At 36.7% G+C, this 24069-nt stretch overlaps 1 protein-coding gene and 1 long non-coding RNA gene across 9 annotated transcripts in view; one reads left to right on the top strand and one right to left on the bottom strand.

Moving 5' to 3' along the window:
• Positions 1–24069, bottom strand: part of LOC135695831 (uncharacterized) — a 106658-nt gene that overhangs the window by 12040 nt on the left and 70549 nt on the right. For 6 of the 8 annotated variants that reach the window (XR_016144575.1, XR_016144573.1, XR_016144574.1 and 3 more), the window contains 2 exons: positions 23206–23288; positions 19871–19927 (listed from right to left, as the gene is read on the bottom strand). Coding sequence is in view for 2 of the 8 variants with exons in the window: in XM_089112392.1 (XP_088968518.1) it covers positions 19873–19927; positions 23206–23288 (138 nt within the window). In the remaining 6 variants the exon portion in view is untranslated. Of the gene's footprint in view, positions 1–564; positions 599–19870; positions 19928–20111; positions 20131–23205; positions 23289–24069 lie in introns of those variants that run through there. The other 2 variants (XM_089112391.1, XR_016144577.1) reach the window with 2 other exon arrangements.
• Positions 2015–16146, top strand: LOC148958520 (uncharacterized). Its single transcript, XR_016144578.1, has 3 exons — positions 2015–4489; positions 8467–8602; positions 9468–16146. It is a non-coding gene; the product is annotated as an uncharacterized LOC148958520 (long non-coding RNA).

Here is a 24069-nt window from a genome sequence, read left to right as displayed (position 1 = left end):
GTGTATATCTAATGATCCTGTCGCATAAGTCCATCAAAATCTCGTACATACTTGGTGGAAATTCTATATGCTTGGAAATCCTTTTGTTTTCGTGGGAATCTCGTGCGCTATTTACAAGAGGGAATTGCCCCTTGCTGTAAATGAGATTACTTCAACTTGAAAATACATAATAATATTGTAACAGACATGAATTCGTTTCTGGGGCCCCATTTTGTGCAAATAAAATTTCAAAAAGGGGTGTATCAGTTTAAAACCATAGGCGTACGGGGTAAGTTCTGGAGGGGGGGGGCTGACATTTTTACCTGAAAAATTATAACGCCCAAAGTATTTAGAAGCATACTTTAACACATGTGAGATTCTAATAGCTATTAGTCAAGAAATGATTGAAATGCTACGTAATTAAAATAATGTTAACTAATAAGCATTTTTAAAACTTGACACATTTTTATTAAAATAAGCGAATCTCTTCCACGACAGCGACCAAATATATCGATTATTTTATCGAAAACTTTTTGTGAACAAAATTTGCATAATTTTCCGCAATTCACGCAATTTTTTGCTTACCTGCCTATTCTTGTGATCCATTTGTGTTCCATTTCTAGAAAGTCAGAAACTCATAATCTATTTGTAGAAGGAGCAAAACTTTATGATAATTCCTGTCGAAGGGATAGCATTCACGCTTGCGTAACGCAGTTTAGTGCACCTTGATGCAACGTTTTTCAACCTTTTCTATCCACAGCACATCATTTGCAGAAAGTATAATTTTTTTCAGTTTTATAGGCCAATTAAGTGAAATTAGAGAATTTTCCACGGCACACTAGGTAATACCTCAAGGCACACTAGTGTGTCGTGACACAGTGGTTAAAAACATGCAAGGACCCCCGACCAAAAGGGGCCCAAGGTGTTTTTACGTCTAGATCTTTAGAGCTTTGCTCAAGTTCAAATAACTTTGAAATACTTTGAAAGTTCCTCAACTCATAGTCATAAAAGACTATGACTATGCTCTTATGACTCTTATGACTATGCTCAACTAAAGCTCTAAAACTCAGTTCTCCCTAACTAACTAGAAAGTCCGTGAATAGAACTCTCGTAGCTTAGGGCCCCAGATGCCTCCATTACGCTAAAGCACATAAAATGCGATAGTCACTATCACTAAAACGCGCATAGATTTCTTCCAAAACTTTATCCATTTTATTGTAGAAACAATTGAACAGAGCTTTGCTTTCTAGATGGGTTTCGGGGTCTTTATCCTTGCAAAGAAAATAAGTGTCCTGCCCACATCCTTCCCCCTCTGGCAAGCACCAGTGCGTTGCACTTTGTCCCCATTAGCTATATGACGGTTCATGTTCAACTTGTGTCTTTTAGTGTTGGCCTCAATGAAATGGTAGAGACCTTGAGCAACACCAAGTCCATTTACCATTGACTCACTTTCTGCAAGATTCAACTAATGGCCAAGGCAGTGGATATAGATGCTCAGTGGAGAACAGTCCTTCATTTGTTTTGCCAAGCCCTCAGCTCTGCCGCTCATTTCAGATCGTCGAAGCATTTGCCAACAAGTTTCTAGATACGTTTTCAAGCCGAATGTGTACAATTGCTGAAGACTGAGTTTTGTAAAATCTAGCAAAAACTTCCTTTCGGACACCATTCAGTGCAAAAATGATACAAAATGACATTTATTCCTGCAGATGAAAGTCAGATGTTTCATCAATTATGACAGTATTACAGCCGCTTTCTTTTACTTGTTTGACAATCATTTCAGGCACTAACTGGGCTGTTGCATTTCTTTCCGCTATTTTGTGTTTTTTCACCCAAAAGATTTTTACCATATTCCATGCTCACGATTACGACCATTTGATTTTTTCACCTCAGACAATTTTAAACATGTTCCAAATGTAGTTTTTCTTTTACTTTTTGTTTTTGGAGAATGCTCCTGCCCAAATTTTGCCCGAAAAATCATTTTCAGCCCCCACCCCGTCCAGTACGCCTTTGTTTAAAACTATTACAAACTACGAGATATTTTTGCTACAACCATCCAACTATCTAAAAATCGAGCGTTCCTTGCGGAGGAGCATTGTGACATAAGTCATGTGACTCGAGGGTGCAGCCTCTTTGTCATATGATGCGGCCTCAAAACGGCCGTGGTGTTTGAAGTTCGAGCTTGTACTCAAAAGTGATTTATAAAAGATGATTACATGGCTGTATATGCAATGATAAAACAATGTTGGCATTATCTGGACAAAAGACTTCATTGTACTTTCAGGTGGCAAATCAATGCTCAACGTTATCAAATCAATTTTACTGAATCCCTCCACCCCTTTCTTAAAATCCCAAAAGCTACATTTGAGGATGACTCTAAAATTTATTTTGCCTGGTGGATATTGCTTTCCAGTTTGCCTAAATTTCAAAACATTTTCCCATCAACAACTTCCCATCCACATCTTCCCATCCACATTTTCCTGTCAGCACCATGAACACAACTAAAGCTTCTTCGCGACATTTCCACTAGGCAGATAAGGTAGCATGATAAAAATAAATAAAAAGGTTTCATAAACTTGAAGTGTTTGTACATGAGCTGATGCGCTGCATGGTACTTTGTCGTTAAGTTATTAGTTATAGGGCCTAAAAATGCAATAAAAATACAGAAACAGGCAAATAAAGGAACGCAGGGCACACGTACGTCTCTCAATGTGTTTACTTTTCAGATCCACCTTCAGCTCTAAACTCAGTCTAAACCAATAATTCCTATTTTCGAAAGATACATTATGATAAACAATAGTCCAAAGGATATCATTGTAGTCTTTAATGCAAGGGAAAACAGCAAGCCAGATCATTGCTTCAATCTCAGGAGAGCCGTATTGAGATAATATAGGTGGATCCATGATTAGTACTGCCGATTGCCAATCTAAGCCGGTGTTAAAACACGGACCGGATGGCTTAACGAGGCACATAATGTGGATAAGTAGGCGAACAGCGCTTCTGTAAAGAAATTCGGGCACCTGTTTAACAGTATCGTCAAACGGAGGCTGATATAATAGCCATTTAAAAATGATATAGACAGCTTAAACTGGTAATATTGGCATTAAAGACAGGAAATGCATAAGAGGCTACGTGATCTTCGTTAGAAACTCAATGGAGGACAATATAAAAGTTAACGAAACTTGCTATTACAAAGCTTGTCAAAAACAAAATCCAATAATGATTCTCTTTTATATATCATCTCCTTTTGAATGCTTCAACATGCAAGTGAATTATGCCTGATGAACCATTCGTACCAAGCACCCTTCTCTGCAATAAATAAATTCATTCTAAAATATTTGCGGGAGGGGGACAGAAGCTAGATATGAGTTCTCTGCATGGCTGCATGATACATCATATGATTTAAGGACAAGATTGTGTTTCAGGGAAGCCTTTTTTCACAACCTGCATCACTACGCTACAAGCATCAGTGTTTTGTTCAGCCAGCGGAGAACTGAGGTGCCCAAAATGACCAGAAAGAGACTACCCTTGTAAAATCTGGTACATCTTGTTGGCCCTTAGTGCAATCAAATATTGTTTAACTATTGCAGTACGGCAAACGAAGCCAGCAGCTTTGAATGTGACTCGCGTGCCCAAGAGAAAACAGGGGTGATTAGGGGAATTCATAAACAGGGCTCTCGGATTTCTTCAAAGCTGTAATTAGGTTGCATAAAAAAGAAAAGAGATTTCATTTCCAAAACATCAAGGCCGAAAGAACTAACTTGCCTTATCGTGTCTGAGGATCCCTCCTTTAAATTAGGCAAATAAACAAAATACTGCGTGTGGTCGACCACCTTAACAACCATTTTCGCTACAACAATAACAAAACTGGATGAACTGATAAAAAAAAGATGAAAAATTTCCTTGAATGTGATTCTTCAGCAGGATATCTGTTCACTTAGAACGTCACCGCTTTCAAATATCAAAATAAATCACGAAGAAAAATTCGGCGCATATCCATGTCTTAATCCCATCATCAGACTAATTTCTAAATAAGTTATCTGACTTGATTGCGAATCCTGGATGCTAATCCAAACAAATCCAATAAATATCCAAGTAGATCATGTCATGTTATGCCAATCCAAGAAGAAGACACGGGTTTAAGCTAAGATTAATCCTTTTTGGGCTTCTCAGCTACTAATCGCTCTTCCTGCTGTTTATTACCAATAAAAATGGTTTTACTCACTTAATGGTCATATGATAACATCGAATATCAATATTATCACGCGACGAAAACTTCATGCCGAAAAACAGATTCAATATATAAAAAAATATTAGACAGCATGCCAAATATAACTGTAGAAAGCTACTGAATAGACTTAGATTTTGTCTAGCTTGTGGACATACATTAGAGAGCTGGGAACAAGTTACGTGTTGGTACGAAAGATGATGAATTAACAGAAGGGAAATCGTCTTTATATTGGCAATCATGACAAATATAAAGAGAGTGGGAAGCAAAGGAGCAAGTGTGAAGGTTTGCAACACCTGACAACTCCTTACTTGTGAAAAATTATTGTATTGGAAGAAATGAGTTTGTACGCTAAATATCAAATCCAACTACGTTCAAAACTCTCTAACGGACCATGCTAAATTGTATACATATAAAATGGATAATGTTGGGGAGACGAACGGGAAAAGCCTTTTGGTGAGTGAAGCAACCCGCCGTCTCTTCTTCAAAGAGCATGCCTATGGAACTGAATCGCACTACTGCGCATGCACTTTGACGAGAGAACGGACGGTTGCCTCAACATTTGATGATTTTTGCTGGTTCGTCTCCCCTACAAGATACAAAACTTTGATTTGAAAAACCTTAGTTTGTTGAACAGCTGCTTTACATAAAAAAGGTAAAAGGGTTGCTGAGCCCTCCTTAGAAATTCAAAGTAGAGTGTTAGGAGGTTATACTTCGAGCCTTCAATTAGTTGATGTCTGTTACGAATGTGTCTGGGAAGAAAGTAACAACAAATCAAAATGTTTCTTTAACTGCTAGACAACTTTGGGAGAACATTAACGAGGCCAAATCATTAACATTCACGATATTTTTTAACTGGTGCTAAAGATCCAACATTTTTAAGAAAATTCTGCTCGACTTCGTTCACTTTTCAAGACAGGAGACAACATTAAATGATAAATACCATAAACTCTTATTGTCAAGGGTGTAAAAATGATAAACGGAATTGGAATCAGAGAAATTTTGCAAAAATTGAAATTAGAGAGTAAGGTGAAAAAGACACCAGCTGAATCAATTTAAAAGATACGAAATTCAAGCAATCTGCAAAAGTTGTAACATCTTAAAAAAATGCGATATGCAGGATTGAAGATTGAATGTTTGCATGAGACCGTATGAAACCAATTAAAATGCAAACATTTCAATAAATATGAATGATACGATTTGCCAAAAAGTTTTCAGTAAATAAGCCAACTAGAGATATTTCTCGCGGTTAATCACAGACGTGCTAATTGTTTCTGCAAATGAACCATGAGACACGAACGCTGATCACAGATCAAGCTAAATTCTACATAAAACACGATCTTCCGGGTACATCCACATGAGATAATACACACAAAACGCCAAAGAAAAGAACTTTTATTATTGGTTTGAATTTAAACTAGCCAAAGTCACGACAGATTTCGAGCTGACGATTGAAGATTACAAAAACATTAGGAACGGAATAGCACGAAACGATAAAATTTTCGTGGCTTTAAATGCGACGAAACGCTGACCACTTCACACCCTCAAAATGACATTAATATGATACGAGAACTAACACATCGCAAAGTGGCGATTTTTCATAACTTGAACTAACACATCGCAAAGTGGCGATTTTTCATAACTTGAACTAACACATCGCAAAGTGGCAATTTTTCATAACTTAAACCATCATAAGTTAATTAACATAGCACGTGACTTACACTTACTAAGAGCAAATACCAACACTTTCTTAAATGTTTAGGTTTCTTAAAAGTGCAGTTCTTCATGGAAAGTGCACGGAAACTGATCACTGATCTCACTGAAAGAAATTGACTCAGCATTATAAGGAAGCGAGCCGTATAAAGAAAGGAAGAAGAGAGGCTTTGCTGAGAGAAGCTCTTACAAAGGGAAACTATGCGATGCCAGTTAGACCTCAGAAGGCAGCCAGAGCTGCAGAGTCAGGAAAACACACGGCGGGTCCACTCTCATTGTCGAGTGTAAGCACCCGTGTCTTCAATATCTCTAAGAAAGGGGTTCAATTTTGTCATATATCTAGGACATAGAAAATAGAAAAAGGGGTATGATATGGGAATCTTGATATAGTTTCTACTTTTTCTTTGTTTGACCTTATTTCAACTACTTGATTTCAGGAAAAAGGGTATAAATTTTTTTTGGTTTCAAAGAAAAGGGGAATCAAATTGGAATCAAATATCAGAAATAAGGGTCAGTTTTCTAGACCCTCAGACACAGTTGCTTACACTTGATAGTGTGAGATGACCCACCGGGGGAAAACATCACGGCCATTTTGGAAAAATCGAGTTTTAAGAAGGGGGGGATCTAGACTAGTTAAGTACCCCCAATTTCCTGACCCCGCCAAACTTAAGCCTGTTAAAAATGAGGAACGTTTTAAGGTACGTTTTTCTTGGCCGGAGAAGGGTTGACAACTTTGCTTTCTTTCTTTTAAAACTTTTCAAGTTTTAGGCCAAATTATCTTTAGCTACAGAACATAATACCAAAATTTGATGTCATCAAATATTACTTTTTAGAGTTTATTAATTTTCACCACATAATCTGGAAGAACAGCATAAAATGCCTCTCAATATGCCAAATCTGTTAGATATGTTCATATTTAGCTGAAATATGGCCAATGAAAGATTTCAAGATTACTAACGGATTCCAGTTATGCTGGCTTGGCATGGCACATTAAGTTCTGTACCCAATTTTTTAAAGCCACATAAGTATCTTGATAAGGCCATGTTGACAGTAAAACTCAAAGCAAAGAGACAGACACATTCAGCGGAACCAAAGTGACAACACAGATAAAATTTCAAATGTCCAAGTTGCATCCTCAACAAAAAGGCTAGATTTTGTACACCTAGGTATTGGTTTAAGTGCATTGCATTGATGTAATAAGGGAAGGTAACCAACAAACTAGCAGAAAACTGGCAGAGTGGAGACTGGTAGTCTTATCTCTTCGGGCATTCTTAGATCAGAAAGAAAAATGTTATTTTGAACGTGTACGAAACTATAGAAAGAAATCGTACTTCAGCCATTCTCCGCCTGTTTGCACTATTGAGAGCAAAGAAAGACAGGACATATGAAAACATCTGAAAACCAATATCATTGCACAGCGATAAAATTATGCCAAAAAACATAACCAACATAAAGAAAAAAAATATGAACCGATGTCCAATTTTAGGCAAACACAAGAGGACTGGTAACGAGCTAAGCGAAGCGTCACAAGGCAGAATTATATGAATCAACTGAGCCAGTTCAAAGTTCAAATCCCTTATCTTTAACCACAAAAAAGAAGTTGTGCCCATAAAATGCAAAATGTATATGATAAGGATTGTTTTATGGAAACCTTCAATCAACTCGGATATTACATTCTTTGCAGCAAAATTGCAATTAATCAAGATCTTAGAACATATAAAACTTTAAAGCTCACTTTTTCTCTTGAATGCTTCAATTCTGCTATTCAAAATATACTTGGGTTGATTCTCGCGAGTACAAACAATAATTGGGAATGAAACGTGTACCTAAAAGTCACCCTTTCTTTCACTTCTTTTCTGTTCTCTAGACTTCTCAGGGCCCACGCCACCGGAGGAACCACGGCCCGCAATTATTTGGTAAGGAAAAATATTTCCAGAGAGGTCCTGTTTTGAAGCACTAGAACTTGGCCCCTCCACCTTGAAATTCGTGGCATGGGCCCTGCTTCTAACGTCTCGAACTTTTTAAACTAACCTTTATCAATCAGCATTTCTAAAATGAAACTTCATTTATGAAAGGGATGATTATGTATTTCAAGTAATGTAACTTTGACTTGCAAAATTAGTTAGGCCCAGTTTAAACATCGAATCTCTGCCGTGTTGAATCAAATTGAACTCTATTCAATGCAGCAGTTTATTTAAGCCTCGGATTAAATAATACTGTATCGTCAGCGCATGCGCACAAGACACTCCGGTATCAACATTGAATTAGCTTGGAGTGAAGCAGATTTCAAGTACGGCAAGCAAAATCAGAGACAGCTCAAATATTATACATGGATCAGGCAGTCTTCATTCAATTCAATTTATTTCCACGCGGCAAAAATGCGACTGATTAAAGCAAGTCGCTCTCCTGCCCCATTTAAACTACTGTCGCATGCCGCATTCAACTAATCGATGCGGCAGTAGATTTGAACGCCGTGATATAGTCGCATTTTACTAACACTTCGTGGTTTTCTGGAGAAATTATTTAATTCGACATTTTACCTTTTGTAGATACAAAGGAAACTGACGTGAAAGGAAAGTCGGTAAAAACTATGGTAAAAAGGTACATCCTGAATTGCTCATAGAAGGATCAATTTTGTTTTACTAAATATCATAAACAAGGACCAAGAATGGCATAGATTGATAAGTAAGTTCTTACAAAGCACCAACTGAGTTGAAAAGAATATTTTAGCATGTTATAACAAACTATGTTTAAAATACAAACATTGCGTAATTTTTAAAAACATGGATTGAACACATCCGGTTTATCTTATTCAACCCTTTGAGAATCATTTAAAAATTTTTATTTTGAGGGTAAGATATTGTCGAATTGTTATTTCCTGTTTTAAGAATTGCAAGAATTTTGAATTTCTTTGTAACGTGGGCAAAATTCTTTCATCAGTGATAAACTTTCTAGAAAAACTGCAATTCGCGGCATTCGCAGTTTTCCTTGCATTGTCAGCTTAAAAAATATCAACTAAAAAATCTTGACAAAGGTCTACTTCATGACGACTCTAAAAGATATTGCATTTTTAAATCATTCTAAGCATGGCAAATTGAAAGTTCAGCTGAGCACCATTTATGAGTTTCAAACCTTGATGTTACGGCTAAGCTGATCTCGTTCATTTGTTCAGCTAAGTTACAATTTTATACAACAAAAAGTTAAAGAAACCGCTTTCCATCATCTGTACAGGCAAAATTTCATCTCTCAAGTCCATGAATAGTTTTGAAGTTCGAAAATAATCTTAAGGCCCTATGCTTTTATTATCGCGACTCTTTGCTTTTAGCAGTTAGGCCATTACAACATCATGATTAGATACATGATTTTGAAGCAAAAATTATAGAACTACAAATCCAACATTGGTTTGGAGGGAAAGGGGGGATTCAAATTCATAGGGCGACAAAAAGTAGAAAATTATAGAAATTGCATTTTGTCTCAGTAATTTTGTCCAGGATTGTAGAAATTGAAGGTTACTCCATACAAAAGAAATTTCCCTCTTCCTCCTTCGCAGAGAATGCAACGCTGGTAGCACCTTATAGAATCTAGGTCACGTGAATCAAGTGTGCCCATAAGGATACTTGCGGGAAAGTTAAATTGTATAGAAGAAAATGGAAGGAAACACTCGGTTAAAACCGTAAGTTTGGTTGGCTCAGCTTTCCAGAAGCATTTTCACACAAGATTTTCTAAATAGTTGGATCTGCCATCTGCCTGCCACATAACACCACAAACGCATTTGTGATTAAATTCAAGAGATTTTATATTCCATCCGTCCACTGAAATTAATTGAGCTAAAAACCAAATAACCAGCTCTAACATCATCAAGGTCAAGAAGACCATTTGTAACAATGTCTGCGGGAGCTATCGCGCAAAGTTGACGGAGCTCTCGCACAAGTTTTGTGGTACAAGAAAAAGAAGAAGGTAAAAATGTTAAAACAGGCATGGAAACCTACTCGATCCTTCACTTAGATAGATGTAAATTTGACCCAGCAGGCCGCTACTCTCTGCGAAGTATTGTAGGTGCAACTGCCGGTAGAGCTACAGTCACGGCTACAGCAAGTTATCAAGGCCAGTGGTACAATCATTTGAATACCTTGACAAACGTACTAAAGTGTGCACTTTATTTGGACTGCAGTCAGTTGCTTAGTTCATTAGTTAAATGATGCTCCACATGCTTGAATGTAGCCCCCAGACCACTGATGCAAAAATATTAACAATTCGCTATCTAAGAAAACATTTTTGCAGAAAGTCAAGCTGAGGGGTGACGTAGACATGAAATAAAATGGCGGGCGAATGAACATAGAAAATGAATGTGCAAATGCTTTAATGTCTCACGGATCTCTAAAAGCAAGATTGAATATCTTATTAGTCATTATTTACCCAAGTTTATCCTGAGACATTAGCTTTGCTACCCGAAGGGAAAAATACACAAGGAATATTAAAGTTTGAAAGCTGCAGCAAGGTTGTAACATCGTGAAGGATAAGCAGAAACAATTTCTTTGTTCAACTCTTTAGAAAAAGCCAGCTACAGTTTGGGAAAATGTGGTTTTCACAAGTACTCGAATGACTAGCACGAGGATGGTTTTGGATGGAGAGCGCAAAAGCTGGAGGTACAGCTATATTGACACAAGAATAAACAAAAGCTTGAGTGGGAACGCTGCCTGCAATATACATTTACAAACATCGTGACATTGTTGAATTGCTGAACGTAATACAACGATAAGCAGGATTGTAAAAAAGACTGGAGCTCTTTGGATTAAGATGTGTCTGAAGGAAAGAAAGGAAGATCTACATTCCCATGACTCTACATGTTTGAATGAGCTTTCTTCTAGGTCCAGTGATCTAATATTAATCCAACCATATTTCACTCTTTACTTCCTCTACGTGAGATTATGAGAAAGCTTGAAAAGATTACAAGCCAATGTAATGTTATGGTAACGGAAAGGGTTGACGCTAGATCAGGCAATGATATAAAGCTGTAAACCATGTTGACACAACCGCAACAAAAACGATCAAATATGGCTGCTTGCTTGTAGCAAGATCGTTGAAATTCAATAATGCTTAACTACATAATAAGCAACCAAAGCCATTTTAAATACCATAGAAACAGGATCTTGCATCTTGCTAAAAAAGGTGGTATCCGTTTCTGTTGTTCACACTTCGTGATAGGAAAAACTATTCCCAAAAGTCGATATACACTCATTTTTTATAAGAACAGGTTATAAGAAAGGGTAGGCTCAATATTTCGAAAGTTAAGAAACAACCCTACCCAAATTGAAAAAAGCTAAGATAATTTTATAATTTAAAGTTTTAATTTTCCGAGTTGACACTCGAAACAGTCTTGACATTGAACATCACTGTATATTGCAACCAGGGCGTTATTTTCCCGGTGACCGTGTGACCATTGGTCACAGGAAATCAGTTAGAATATTTTTCTAACAGGAAATTTCTCAACCATGGATGAATAATAGAAAAGTTTTATACACTTAACAGAAGGTAAGCAGGTTGGAAGGAATCTAAATGCTCAGAAGAAATCAACTCATTGCACTGAAAAAGATCAAAACTATGTTTCGAAAAGTAATACTGCGCTGAGATCAAGGGGATCAGCTTTCGTTGCAAAAAGTAACAAATTATGTCATTACTGATATGTCATTACGACCCTATACCGTTATTAGTGTTTGAGATATTTTTAAATGCAGGCTATAAAGAAAGAACCAACCTCCCGTATCACAGGTGTATTTCTGCAGGAATTTCCTGCTTGTAACTCACTCACAACACTACAGATAAATCTCCTTTGTACAAAGTTATAGTTTTTGGTATGAGTCTTTCATAAAATCGCTTCATTTATCAAGACGCAGGAATTGCCATTTTAATGCTCGCTCATTTATGCAAGAATGGCAATGTTCCACATTTCTTTGCTAACCCTTTGAAAGAGTTTTAACAATAGCATCCACTATAAGTGGGGCTGCTGAAAGGGGGGATGAGGGGCAAAATGCCCCAGGGGGCCTCAGGGTTGATTGCGCTATGTTAGGAATGGAATTAATCAATTGTAGCAAAAGTATGCTTAAGAACGTAAGCTGTTAAAATATTTGCAAGAAATGACTGCAAGAAATATTCTGAAATGCATTTTAAGCTAATCTTAAGGGCTTGGTGACAAATATTTTCTGTTCCCTCCGCTCACTGGGGGCCTTGACCTTCGGTTTTGTCCTAGGAACTCCGAAACCTCTGTGCAGTTCTGCTTATAAATATGGCAAAACATTTCTGATAAAATCTGTACTTTCATATTTTACTCGTGTGACTCATTTTGTCTTCAACAACATAATTTTATCGCATTATTGAGGTTTTTTGAATCACAAAGTCCAAACTAATTTCACAGGAAATTTTTTCAAAAAGTTTACGGTCACAAGAAGCTTTGAAGAAAATAAGTTTCCATTTAAAAATTTGTTTTGACTTCATCTTGACATTGATGAAGTTCGATGAGGTTAACTGTTTACAGATCTCAACAGAGTTAGTCATTCTAGAAAAAAAATTCCTTGATCACTTTGTTAGTTCATCACTGAATGTGAGTGAACTTTTTACTTTACATTGGAAGCACGTTTAAAAAATTCATTACCTAAGAAATTTAAAAAACATGTAAGAAACTTTTGATAGCAAAATGGCCAGAAAATTTAAGAAACTGCCTACCAGCACCGGATCTTAGTTTCTAATAACAAAAATACGTGTACAAATAGTAACTGGTTTCAATGCAGGGAATTAAAGTAGTTGCTGCGAAGGCACAACTCGCATTCAGTTAGAGTAGAGGCCTGTGTAGAAAATTTTCGCTGTCAAAATATAATTTTTCAAGCAGGTTTAACGAATATATGCTGTACAAATGCCTTGGATCGCAATATTTTATTGCTTGAAATAGCAAAAGGTTGAGACCGGATATTAGCTCAAACATGGAAAAGAGGCTGAGACTGCAAATTTGCGGGAATCTAATTTAAAAGTAAACTTCAAAACCACTGAAACTTTGATAAAGATACTGATATATTTACTTCACTAGAAAAGGAATAGATATTCATTGATTGCTGGACTTTGGCAACTTTTGTTTCTGGTGGTGATGGCTGGTTGTAAAAAAGGAAATTTAATTTTAAGGTGTGAAAATAAGTGCAAGCTAATTATCCTTTACAGAAAGCTATACTTAGTGATAGCAGAAGAAAAAGAGCCATTTTCAAGCGTGATTTCAGTGCCTGGAAGACATCATGTGCAATAGAATGAGCTGCAGCAGTTCTCAAGAATAGTTTGCAAATGAAATTGAATTCCTAAACAATGATCATACTGAAAAAGCTTAGCTAAGACAGGTCTAGGAAGAGAGTTTTCCAGGGTGCAAAGGCCTCCCACTAGCAATATCGTCTACTTTAGGTAGTTTAAGCCAAAAGCTGAAGCAACAAGGGAACTGTCTTACGGGAACAAAAATCTAAGGAAAGCAAGGATTTCCTGGTTTTAAAATTTGATTGCTTTTTATAATGAAACGGAAATCTGAAGGCTTAACAGCCAATTTATATGCAATTCTTCGTAGCGAGCAAAATTCTAATTTTTAGTGGTGATGATTTATATATTATCCTGTAGCCAATTCAAGGATACTCGAAATCACAATGAGACCGACTATATTTCTAATAGCAAATATATCCAACTTTTTCATCAGCTTTTCATAGTTATTTGAACGCCTTTTCTAAAAAATACGGCCAACGCATAATGGCATGCGAAAATACGGTTAGGGGTGATTATACCATCATTGGAAACTAGGGTACATCATATATGTGAGAAATTGTAAAAATTTCTATAAAATCTATTCATCATTTCCTTAATTATATCAGCTTCTGCAACTAGAAAGATGTGATTTGTTAGCGCAATCTTTAGTTCAAACTTGAGCCTAAATATTTCTGAAAAATTCTAGATACATAAATCGTTGGGAAAATAAAAATTTTTACGATAAAAAAAGGTATTGGGTCTTTTCTAGAAGCTAAATCAGCGAAGAGGATCTTTTTCAAAGATCAGGTCAGTCATAGATAAAAGATTCCAAAGAAGTGGCCTGCTGGGATATGACAGGGCTTCTGGTCAACTGTAGCTTCAAAGAAATATTTCTAAAAATTTCAGCTCTGTCATCCCCTTTGATGCCACGATGCTTTGTTCCCCTTTCTTTTCGGAGATTTGAAGCTTAGATACAATACTGCCAAAGAACAACATTGACAAGCCCAGTAACGGCCAAGGTAGGAAAATTGAAAGAATATAAATAGATATTGCACGTAAACATTGAAATAGTATCTCTTTTTTGCTGCAGTCAAATCAAAGAAGACTAATCTAACAGGAAAACAGAGATTTCCTAATTTTCTTTGGTGAGTAAACATAATGGGCTAGGCCTGATCCCCGTCCACCACAAACGGTATTAATGTACAGACGAATTCTGCTATCCAAAGACTCTAGCGCCCATGGGAAAGTTCTGCTTTAGATAAGGAATGACTGAATAGGCAAATTAAACAATAAATCCATTTTCAGCTTTTCCGATCGCCTTCATTCATGGTATAAGATTTACTCAGCGAGTACAAGGGTGGAATGCTGAAGCGCTTCTTAAATTTCCTCACAATTGCTACCGCACTATTGTATATTGTTGCAGATGAATTACAGCTTAATCTTCAATATATTGAGGTACCAAGCCCAGTTATAGTTTTCTTCATAAAAATCATTTTCCAATGTGGATGAACAAAGTCTGCAGTGAAGGCAAAATTCCACATGCAATTGGAATCATTCTAGCAAATACATGGAAAGAATATGCTATGCAGAATTATTTCTTAATTACTTTATCGAAAATGTCTATGAAGAGATCCCGCATGCTTTTAAATAATTTTCAAATATGACAAAGCAATGGGCATGCTTCATTTATTTGAGAAGTGAGGAGCCAAAAATGCTACCCATACCTCAAGGCCGTAGCGAGAGAAAACTGTTGGAGGGCCTAAAATATGTGTTCCTATATCCATCACGATAGAGAACTGTGTCCAAAGGTGGAATTTTCAAATGCTTTCTTCAAATATCTTTTTTGCTTCAAAAACTATATTTTATGGCCCCTAAAGCAATAATGTATCCACATGTTACGAAAATCACACATACAATTTTTTTTCAATTCAATTCAATTTCATTGACAACATTGCTTTGCCGGGGAAAGGGAAGAAAAATCAATTAGGTATCACAATTTTTGTGACCAAGAGTAGGGGCAAATTTTCCAAAGGCAGTACGGCCCTGTATTTGTCCGAGGGGTAATTCACTCTTGCAAAGAGCGTACGAGATATTCCCTAAAAACAAAAGGATTTCCTGGGATTTTCAGATAAAACAATAGGATTTTCCCAAAAAGTGTACGAGATTTTCTTGGAGTGATTTGCCCCTCGTATTTGTCCGTCTATACCCACAAAAAACAAAGAGCGATAATCTAATAGCAAGAAATGCTTGGATCTAATAGTTTTCTGACTGTATATAACATTCTGTGATAACCGTTAAAAATTAAATAGATTAAATCAACTTAAACACTATTTGGAACTTGCGTTGAAAGAGCTTTTGTAACTCTATCGATAGGTTTTATAGGTGTCGACATCGACAAGATGGTTTGACTGTATACGTCAAGATATCAAGCAATTTTGCAAAAACGTAGCTGTAAAAATTAAATGATTTCATTGCAATGGACATTTGAAGAAGCTAGCTAAATAGTAGCATCATTACGCAAGAATTCTATTCTCAGTCTACTTATGATACCCTTTCTCCAATTATCCTATTTTTAGTGATTGTCACACCTTCCAATAAGAAGCACGAATGTTCCTATTACGTATTATTTTTATATACACATTGCCATTCGACATAATTCTATGGGCTGCCTTACAGGATTATATACGCCGTGGTTTTGATAAGCAACGTAGCAACTTGCCTAAACAATGTTACAACTATGATGCCAATTCTACCACATAAAAACACAGGTATTAAAGCCTTATAATACTCCATGTAGCAATTTTAGATATCATTATATATAAAGGACTTCGATGATGTATTTGCTGTTTAGGGCATTTGTAAAAACATAGGTATTGAAGCCTTATAATACTTCATGTAGCAATTTTAAATATCATGATATATAAAGGACTTTGCCGATGTATTTGCTGTTTAGGGTATTTGTACTTATCGCAACTCCAGACAAGACGTCACCAAATGAAATGTCCAAGCCTTGCCCATTGTCACACGATATCGAAGTTTGCTTCGGTCAGCCTTGTCCGAAAAAGCGGTCGCTTTTTAGAATTTTTCAATTGGTGGACTATCACATTCTTGACTTTTAAATTACAGGCCAGTGACCCATATGAAAGAGTTTTGCAGTAAACATGTTTGGGAGACACTAAGCATGTTAAGGATCATAGATCATTTACATTGCATCTAAATGAATTGGATTTGCGAAGACTAAAGACGGGGAAATTAAATAACAAGCTTTCATATATTCTTCCCTTTTCCACGACCTAGTGGTTTAACTTTCCATCTTACAACTTATTTTTCCAGACACAAAATAATTTACAGAAACGAGCGATCCAAAAAATCGTTTTCCTAAATGATGGTTCCATGGAAACGAGGTATATATTTGACTCAATGTTCTAAAATACACCTTACTGATTTCTAGCGGCTTATGGATGGGTTGAAATTTAATTGAAGGTCTTTGCGCTCTCAGCTGCATAATGGCACACCAAAGAAGGATAACCTGCTTTGTGAAATGTGCCGTGGACGTTATAAAGACAGCGTTGGACAGTTCTTAGGATTAGAAAGAGCAGAGTATACGAAGAAGTTAGTGATTTTTCATAAGCATGTGATGTAGGTTCCAGCTGAGAAAAAAAGCGGTTAAACGCATATCGGGAAGAACACAGAAAGCTTGACCGCCACTGTTCAAGAAGTAGAGAGTTAAAGCTGTACAAAGAGGCGTTTCAAAGAACCAAGAGGCAACAGTCAGCATTCACATCCCGGGGGGGGGGGCATAACGTCCCCCAAGAATGCTTCTAGTGAGAATAAGAAGATCCCACAGGTTTAAAGGTAGCCCAAAGGGAGGCATTACGAAGGGTGGCCCTTATAGAGAAAAGGAAGGGTGGCCCTGGGTCTGATCGTATCCCAGCATTCGTTTCCAGTCCACCACTGATCATTTTTAGGGCACTCATCGTTTCTTCAAATGCAAGTGGCTTAATGAAACGGAATGCACTTGTTATTTTCGGTACTTTGTTCTGTTGTGGTCACCCATATCATATAGAAGTACGGTGACATTATTTATCAGCAAGGGTAGGATCTGAACATTTTCTACCTGTATGTAATTGTACAAAATGTATCTAAAGATATGTGACACCAAACAAAACTGCCTGACTGGCACAATATTTGGCTGATATTGATCAAGATTATGGAGTGGAGGCAGCTTTGTGGAGCGAAAATGAGACCATTTGCCAAACACGAAAAACTTGCGCTGGGAGAACTGTCATACTTAAGAGCAAAACATTTCTGTTTTGGTGATACAATTTTTGATTGGTCTTTCAAACTGACGGCAAATTGTAAAGCTGACTTTGTGTGAGGTCAGGTCACACAGCAATGTCCTCAATCATACATATATTAATGCACAATATAATGTTTATGATTTAATTGCATCTCTTTATTGCTGGGTAAATGGTTTCCGATTTGCCAACTACCTTAAAGTAATAAGTAACTTCCTGCCGAAACATTTATATGTTTTATTAAATTATTAATGCGATATGAAACGGAACTGCATAGATTCTAGCACTAATTAATGGCTTCTCTCCCGTATATTTGAATTCTTCCACAAAAATGACCACCATTGTATCAATTTCACGTTTATTATCCAGGAAGTGAAAACATGGGGTTAACTTGAACAGAGGAATCCTAAACAACGCCTGGCTCGCGGCTATGGAAAGCAACAAACAGAACAGAGATCAATCCGGGTTTAAGTCTTCAGTAGGGCTAGTTGTACCTATTACTTTGAATAGTCTTAAGAGCGAAGAGCAAGACAGAAATGTCGTACCAATCGTAGCGCGAATATGAACTGACTAACCATTCTTAATTGACTAAAGGTTCTGTATAAGTGAAAGCGAGGTTAGCATAATGTCACGTGATATACAGTCTTGCTACAAAACTGCAATATTTGCAAAATAATAGGGTTGGAACGCCTCTCCCAGATGGCATATAAACTGATAGAGCCAGTCTAAAACTACCTTCACAATGTATCACTGTTGCTTCAAAAATTGTTACCCCTTACCAATGTACACTGCTTATTTATTTTCAAAATACCTTCTTACAGCGTTCCGTGACAATGTTTTGCCTTCAGCAGCAAAACGGTATACAATATATTGTTATGTAGATGGGTGTGTTCGCCTAGTACAAAGGGGTTCCTTAATGGCTTTTTCATACAGGCACCGCTACTGATTGAGTCTTGCCACTGCCATTATTTATATTACATTGCTGTACAACTAGTAATAAAAGCTCGTATTTTTTGACTGACAACTAACATCATAATTTGTGCAACAACGATGTCTCCAATTTTCGAGCTGCTTCTCAAAACCATGCTATGTTTCCCATGTCCATGACAGGGAATGATTTTAGCTTCGTACATTTTGAAAATTTCGTACCTTGATATTTCTCAACAGCAAAGTCTACCGGGAATCTATTCAGCGACATAAGACGGACAAAAGAGGCTACAATTCAGAATAAGAATACAGAACATTCTCAGAACCAATACTTCGCACTTAGAAACGTATATTGGACAAAGCGTACGTCATCACACGGTAACATAGGGTACCAAAGTGTGACGTAATCAAAACTTTATTTTTAGAATTTCTTAAATTTGGCCACATAATCTAAAAGAACGGCATAAAATACCTCTCAATATGCAAAATTAGTTACATATGTTCCAAACTGGGCAAGGTATGGCCAATAGAAGATTTCAAATTTGCTAACGGATTACTGTTAATCTGACCTGGTTCATAAAGTTATGAACCAAGACCAAATTATATACAGAGGTTTGATGGGACAAGAGCCTGTGCTCAAGTGGCCATATTTCAGCCAATTCGTAAAACCTTTAACTTATTTTGCATCTATAGAGGTATTTAATGATGCTCTTTCAGGTTCTGGGATCAAAATTCAAAAATTCTAAATATAGATTCTTATGACGTCATCACTTCGGTACACGATAGGCCCAGACTTCCGTCTAACTGAGTCTTTATGCATAAAGTGACTCACAATTTAGGAAATGCTATCTTTGTTCACCTTCGTTGCTTACGTAAACTGGGTTATCAGTTTTGTTTGAGAATATTACCAAATAAGGAATTTCGGTTCAGGTTTCTAGAACGCTTAAAAAATATGACCATTTCATCAAATCGACACCTCGTGTAAGCACGTCAAAGTAACCTTATTTCTATTTTCTCGTAAATACCTTATTCTCTACAATTTTAATGCGAAAACAACTCCTAAATGTTATCGCAAACATATCAATATTTGCATATAAATAAGGTCTTAAATAAAATATGCTTGTAGCTGATCATAGAAAGCTGTGTAACAAATAACTAAAAAAATAGTCATGATGAAATATATCGGGCCTAAATGTGATGTGGCATGTAGAAAGTATAGGTGTTTTAGTTGGGACTCCAATTCTACACTTGCTTCGTGCTTGGTTCTTTGAAATAGATTGGTTTACGTCGCCTTCAGTTTTTCTTAGAAATTAGTCAGATTTGCGTAAGATCTATTGACCGTTTCAAATAAGATGGGAAGGTCAGTTTGTTCCTGTTTGCATTTTATATTTTCCGAAAGTTAAGTCACTCACAAGTTAACAATTTCACCCTGAAAGGTCTAGTAAAAGAAAATTATACTCACTGCTACGTATATGAAAGTCCTGTCACCGAAACTGCCAATGCAGGTTCAGAGTACAACCTGCAAATGAATACAAAATAAAATTCATACCGAAATTTACTCAGATGTCCAAATGACAACAAGTGATTTGCCACGTGTATTTGCAGCAAAAGAACAGGGGTTCATGGCCTAACCGCATCAATTTTGCCATTTCAACCAAACTGTTTGGAAAAACGTCGTCATTCTATGAATTCGCTTTACTCACAATACTAATAATGAATTGACACCCGTTGTAGCAATTTTATGTATGCTTCTCTTGACCACTTTTTTACGCAAGAGGCTGGCCAAGTGATGACGTAACAAAAATCTATTTTTAAAATTTTGATGCAGAAATTGCCCTTAATGTAACGAGCGAATTAGGGGGGGGGGAGGGGGGAAGGCGACTTCACTATTCCGAGCTCGACCTGTCTCGAAAAGGCTACGTCTACAATAAGATATTTTACAAAGGAAACAAAAGAGAAAAAGTCGAAACTCGGAAAACTCATCTTGCTCGCCCTACCATACCCAAAACTCTGCTCACGACAATCTCAAAAACCCTACAAAATAACTTTCCGGAAAAACCGTTGCATCTATTCAAAATTGGCTGTGATATAGCCAAGTAAACATCGATTCCTTCCCCGTTTAGTTACTGCTGTTTGCCTTTGGCTTATAATTTTTGCATTTTATCGATTGTTTTCACAATAGCTCCTTTAGAAAGTTTCAGCCTTCAACCAGCTGCAGTGTTGATATAGCAATCAATATATTTTGAAGAAAAATGATATGGCGAAACGAGAACAGTTTTGTAACGTTTAACTATATCTTTCGCCGAAGAACACTTTGGTTTATAATATTAACGGGTTTTAGTTAAAAAATGGGGTTGATAATCTTATAAACATTTCATTATCTCTTAAAAGACATAATCTCAAGTTTCTTAAAACTTTTAAAAGTACTTGATTATTATCTGAAATTGAAAGGAAACTGTCGAATTCATCCAAATAAGCAATCGAAAACTGTCGAATCTATTGTTTTGCCCTTCAAGGATAAAACCAGTGGAAATTCTGGGGGCTAGGGAGGGGGCAAACTGCTCTACCAAACCCGGTTCGACCTAACACGAAAAGGACATCTAAAACCTGATGTTTTGACATGGAAAAGAGAAGTGAAAAGGCTGCTTAAAATCTACTGCATTTGCGCTACCACCCCCAAAAATTTATTTCCACCAGTGGATAAAACCCCATTTAACTCGCCTACCACAGGATCGCTTACGTTGGTATACGTTTCATTTCAATGCCCCTTCAGCGCATCCAAAATACCATAAATTACATAAAGCAAGGGTTGGGTTTCCACTGACAGAAAAGTGCCGAACACGGGTTTATAATTTCTTCATGAAAGAAGGGCCTTTTGTTTAGAAAACATTTTAATCGACTCGAAATTCTACTAGATTAACGTTATGACGTAAATGAAAAATGACGTATTTGACGTATGAATGGCGGCGTTCCTTTTACATGCGGTAAGCCGACAAAAAATGATGGATGATAGCAATGGGGTCTTGGGTTTAAAACGCGATAAACTACGCACTCGTTTGAGGAAAATTCTTTAACTTTTTTTTAATTGAAATTATACGAGACTTCAAAACAGGAAAAGAGCTTTGCAGGCGATGGCGAAAAGCCTACCCCAAAAAGAAAACCGGATTGGAACAGAATTTATATGTCAGTGCTTTGCATTATTTATATTTTTCAACCAAAGCTAACATTGTGATTCTTCTTTATCAGCCATCTTGGTTTTACTTTATTGTTGCTTTATTGTTCTTATATCTAAATGACAAAAAACTTCGATGGAATTTTTCGAAACCTTTCGAATCAATCAGCTGGGGTCTGAAGCTCCGTAAGGAGAAACTAATAATTTATGCATAAATACTTTATTTTAATCGAAAGGCCCCCTTTAGGTTAAAGAGAAGGATATCATAGAACCCTGGGCAAATTTGGGAGAGGAGCAATGGTACCGTAGAGGCTCGCTCCTCTTTGTTAAAATTAAGAGATTTTGGGGGGGGCTAAGCCCCCTCTTAACAAGCCAGAAAACCTTTAACAAAAATGCAAGTATATAGGGTGTGATTATGGGTGGGCCCTGGGTGTGACTAGAAAATCCCTACAGCACAGCCTCCTTTCCTGGCTTTTTAGGACGGCACCCCTGGAGAGAAGAGGCTATAAGTGAGTTGGCAAATTCAATGGTAGTTTTTCATCGTTATATTTGATGCCACATCATAATTCAGTAAAAGTGTACCGGGACTACAGCCACCCAAGCCCCCTAGCATGCCGTTTACGTTGTGCAAGAGAAATATATCTACTTCCTTGGATCGCCTTACAACAATTGCATAGGGGAAATTAGTCCCAAATACCTTATGAAATTTTCAGATCTATGTATGTCATCATAAAACCAACACAACATCAACTAAACGAGCACCAGCATCGTCAAAACTAACTTATACATAAAAATTCTGGTTATTAATTCGAATCTGTAGTCAAAAATTTAATAAAAAGCATTTCGAAGGACTTTTCAAGATGTGACTGTGAAGTGAGTTTGTACATCATCCCTTAGTCCAAATTATACCGCGGTGTGAAAAGGGGTCGACTGCATTATCATAAGGGCGCGTTCCCGTTTTAATTCAGTGCTGAATTCCTCATGAATATCATGTAAATGAAGACCTGAATAACAGATCTCAATTCATGTTATTATAAAAAATATCATTATGTTTTTCTTTTAAATCTAAAAACCAAAGAGCAAATATTACGATTTCTAGTTTATTTTGAGGTTTACAAAAAAACCTCTTTCCGCGTTAAGATAGGGTACATATGGGTTTGATCCAGCCAATTATGTATGTATATTTTTGTAATAGGGCTAAGATAATCCAAAAAGGGTACATGGCAAGGTTAAGAGGCCTGGTAACTAGTGACGCATTTTTAGAGAAGGCTAAGAAACTAATGAGAGGAATTTGTGTGCATCCTTAGTTTTAACTAAAGGCTGACAACGCTGAAAAACAAGAAAATGATATATTGCTCACTTGATACTTGTTTTTAAATGTTCCTAGATTTGTGCAGCCAACTTTCTGACTTAATGAACTCCATTTTTCACAAATCTATTACTTTTACATATTCACCATATCATTTTAGTAGATAATTCATATTTCTTGGATAAATTAATGAAACATTAGCCCTCATACCATGCAAGCACATTAGCCCTCATATATCATAGCAGAGCACATTAAAATATCAAGGAACAACAGGCAAAACGAAACGAAATTGAACAAAGGGACCTTTACTGCTTACCAGAAATATTCTTGAACAACGGGGATGAAAATCCCATATGAAACGAGTACCAAAAGTAGTACATACGTGCACTTTGAAGAGCCCTGAAAGAAAATCAAAGCTATTTAGTATAAGGCCATGTAACATTACTTGGTGTTGTGATTAACGAGTTTCGCAAGTTTGACACTCGCATCGATAAAATCTGCAAAAAAGGAGCAAAGCAATTCAATTACCTAAAGCAAATGGCAAAGTATATAAAAAAAAGGTTGGATGTTATGTAGCAAAGAAAGTAAGGATATGTACAGCACAGTAAATAGAGAAAAGTAGAGAAAAGTAGAGAAAAGTAGAGAAAAGTAGAGAAAAGTAGAGAAAAGTAGAGAAAAGTAGAGTAAAGCATAGGAAAGCACTTATGTGAAGGTGTAGTTTTATCAGGGGTCATATAGGTACGAGCAAAGGGTAAATGCTCTTTCATTGGACAATACTTGTTAAAAAGATATCCAATAGAAATTTTAGCTATTTCACAGCTTAAATCTCTTCTAGCATGGCTAGATGTTAAATGTACAGTAGTCCTAAATTTCAGGAAACAGGGAAGTAAGCGATTAAGAAAACATTTTTAGGCAAGTGAGCTCAAAACCGAGGAGGATTAATATGGGAGACAATTTGAACAAGGTTCCGCTATAAGGAAAACTCTGTCTTTGAAACGGTAACTTTTTATCATTTATCAGCTTCATTTATCAGCTTCATTGTACTGTAATAGCGGGGAGCGGGCTAGAGGGACAGAATCTGAACTGGTCTAAATCTCACGAGGAAATGTTGAGGGAGGGGTATTAGGGCCGACGCTAGTAAAGTTAGGACAGGGTTGTTGAAATTATCCGCGAGTATTTC

This window comes from Rhopilema esculentum, chromosome 14 (assembly GCF_057945365.1).
Source record: "Rhopilema esculentum isolate cy_ngs chromosome 14, ASM5794536v1, whole genome shotgun sequence".
Classification (NCBI taxonomy): domain Eukaryota; kingdom Metazoa; phylum Cnidaria; class Scyphozoa; order Rhizostomeae; family Rhizostomatidae; genus Rhopilema; species Rhopilema esculentum.
This window is presented reverse-complemented; position numbering and strand designations above follow the sequence as displayed.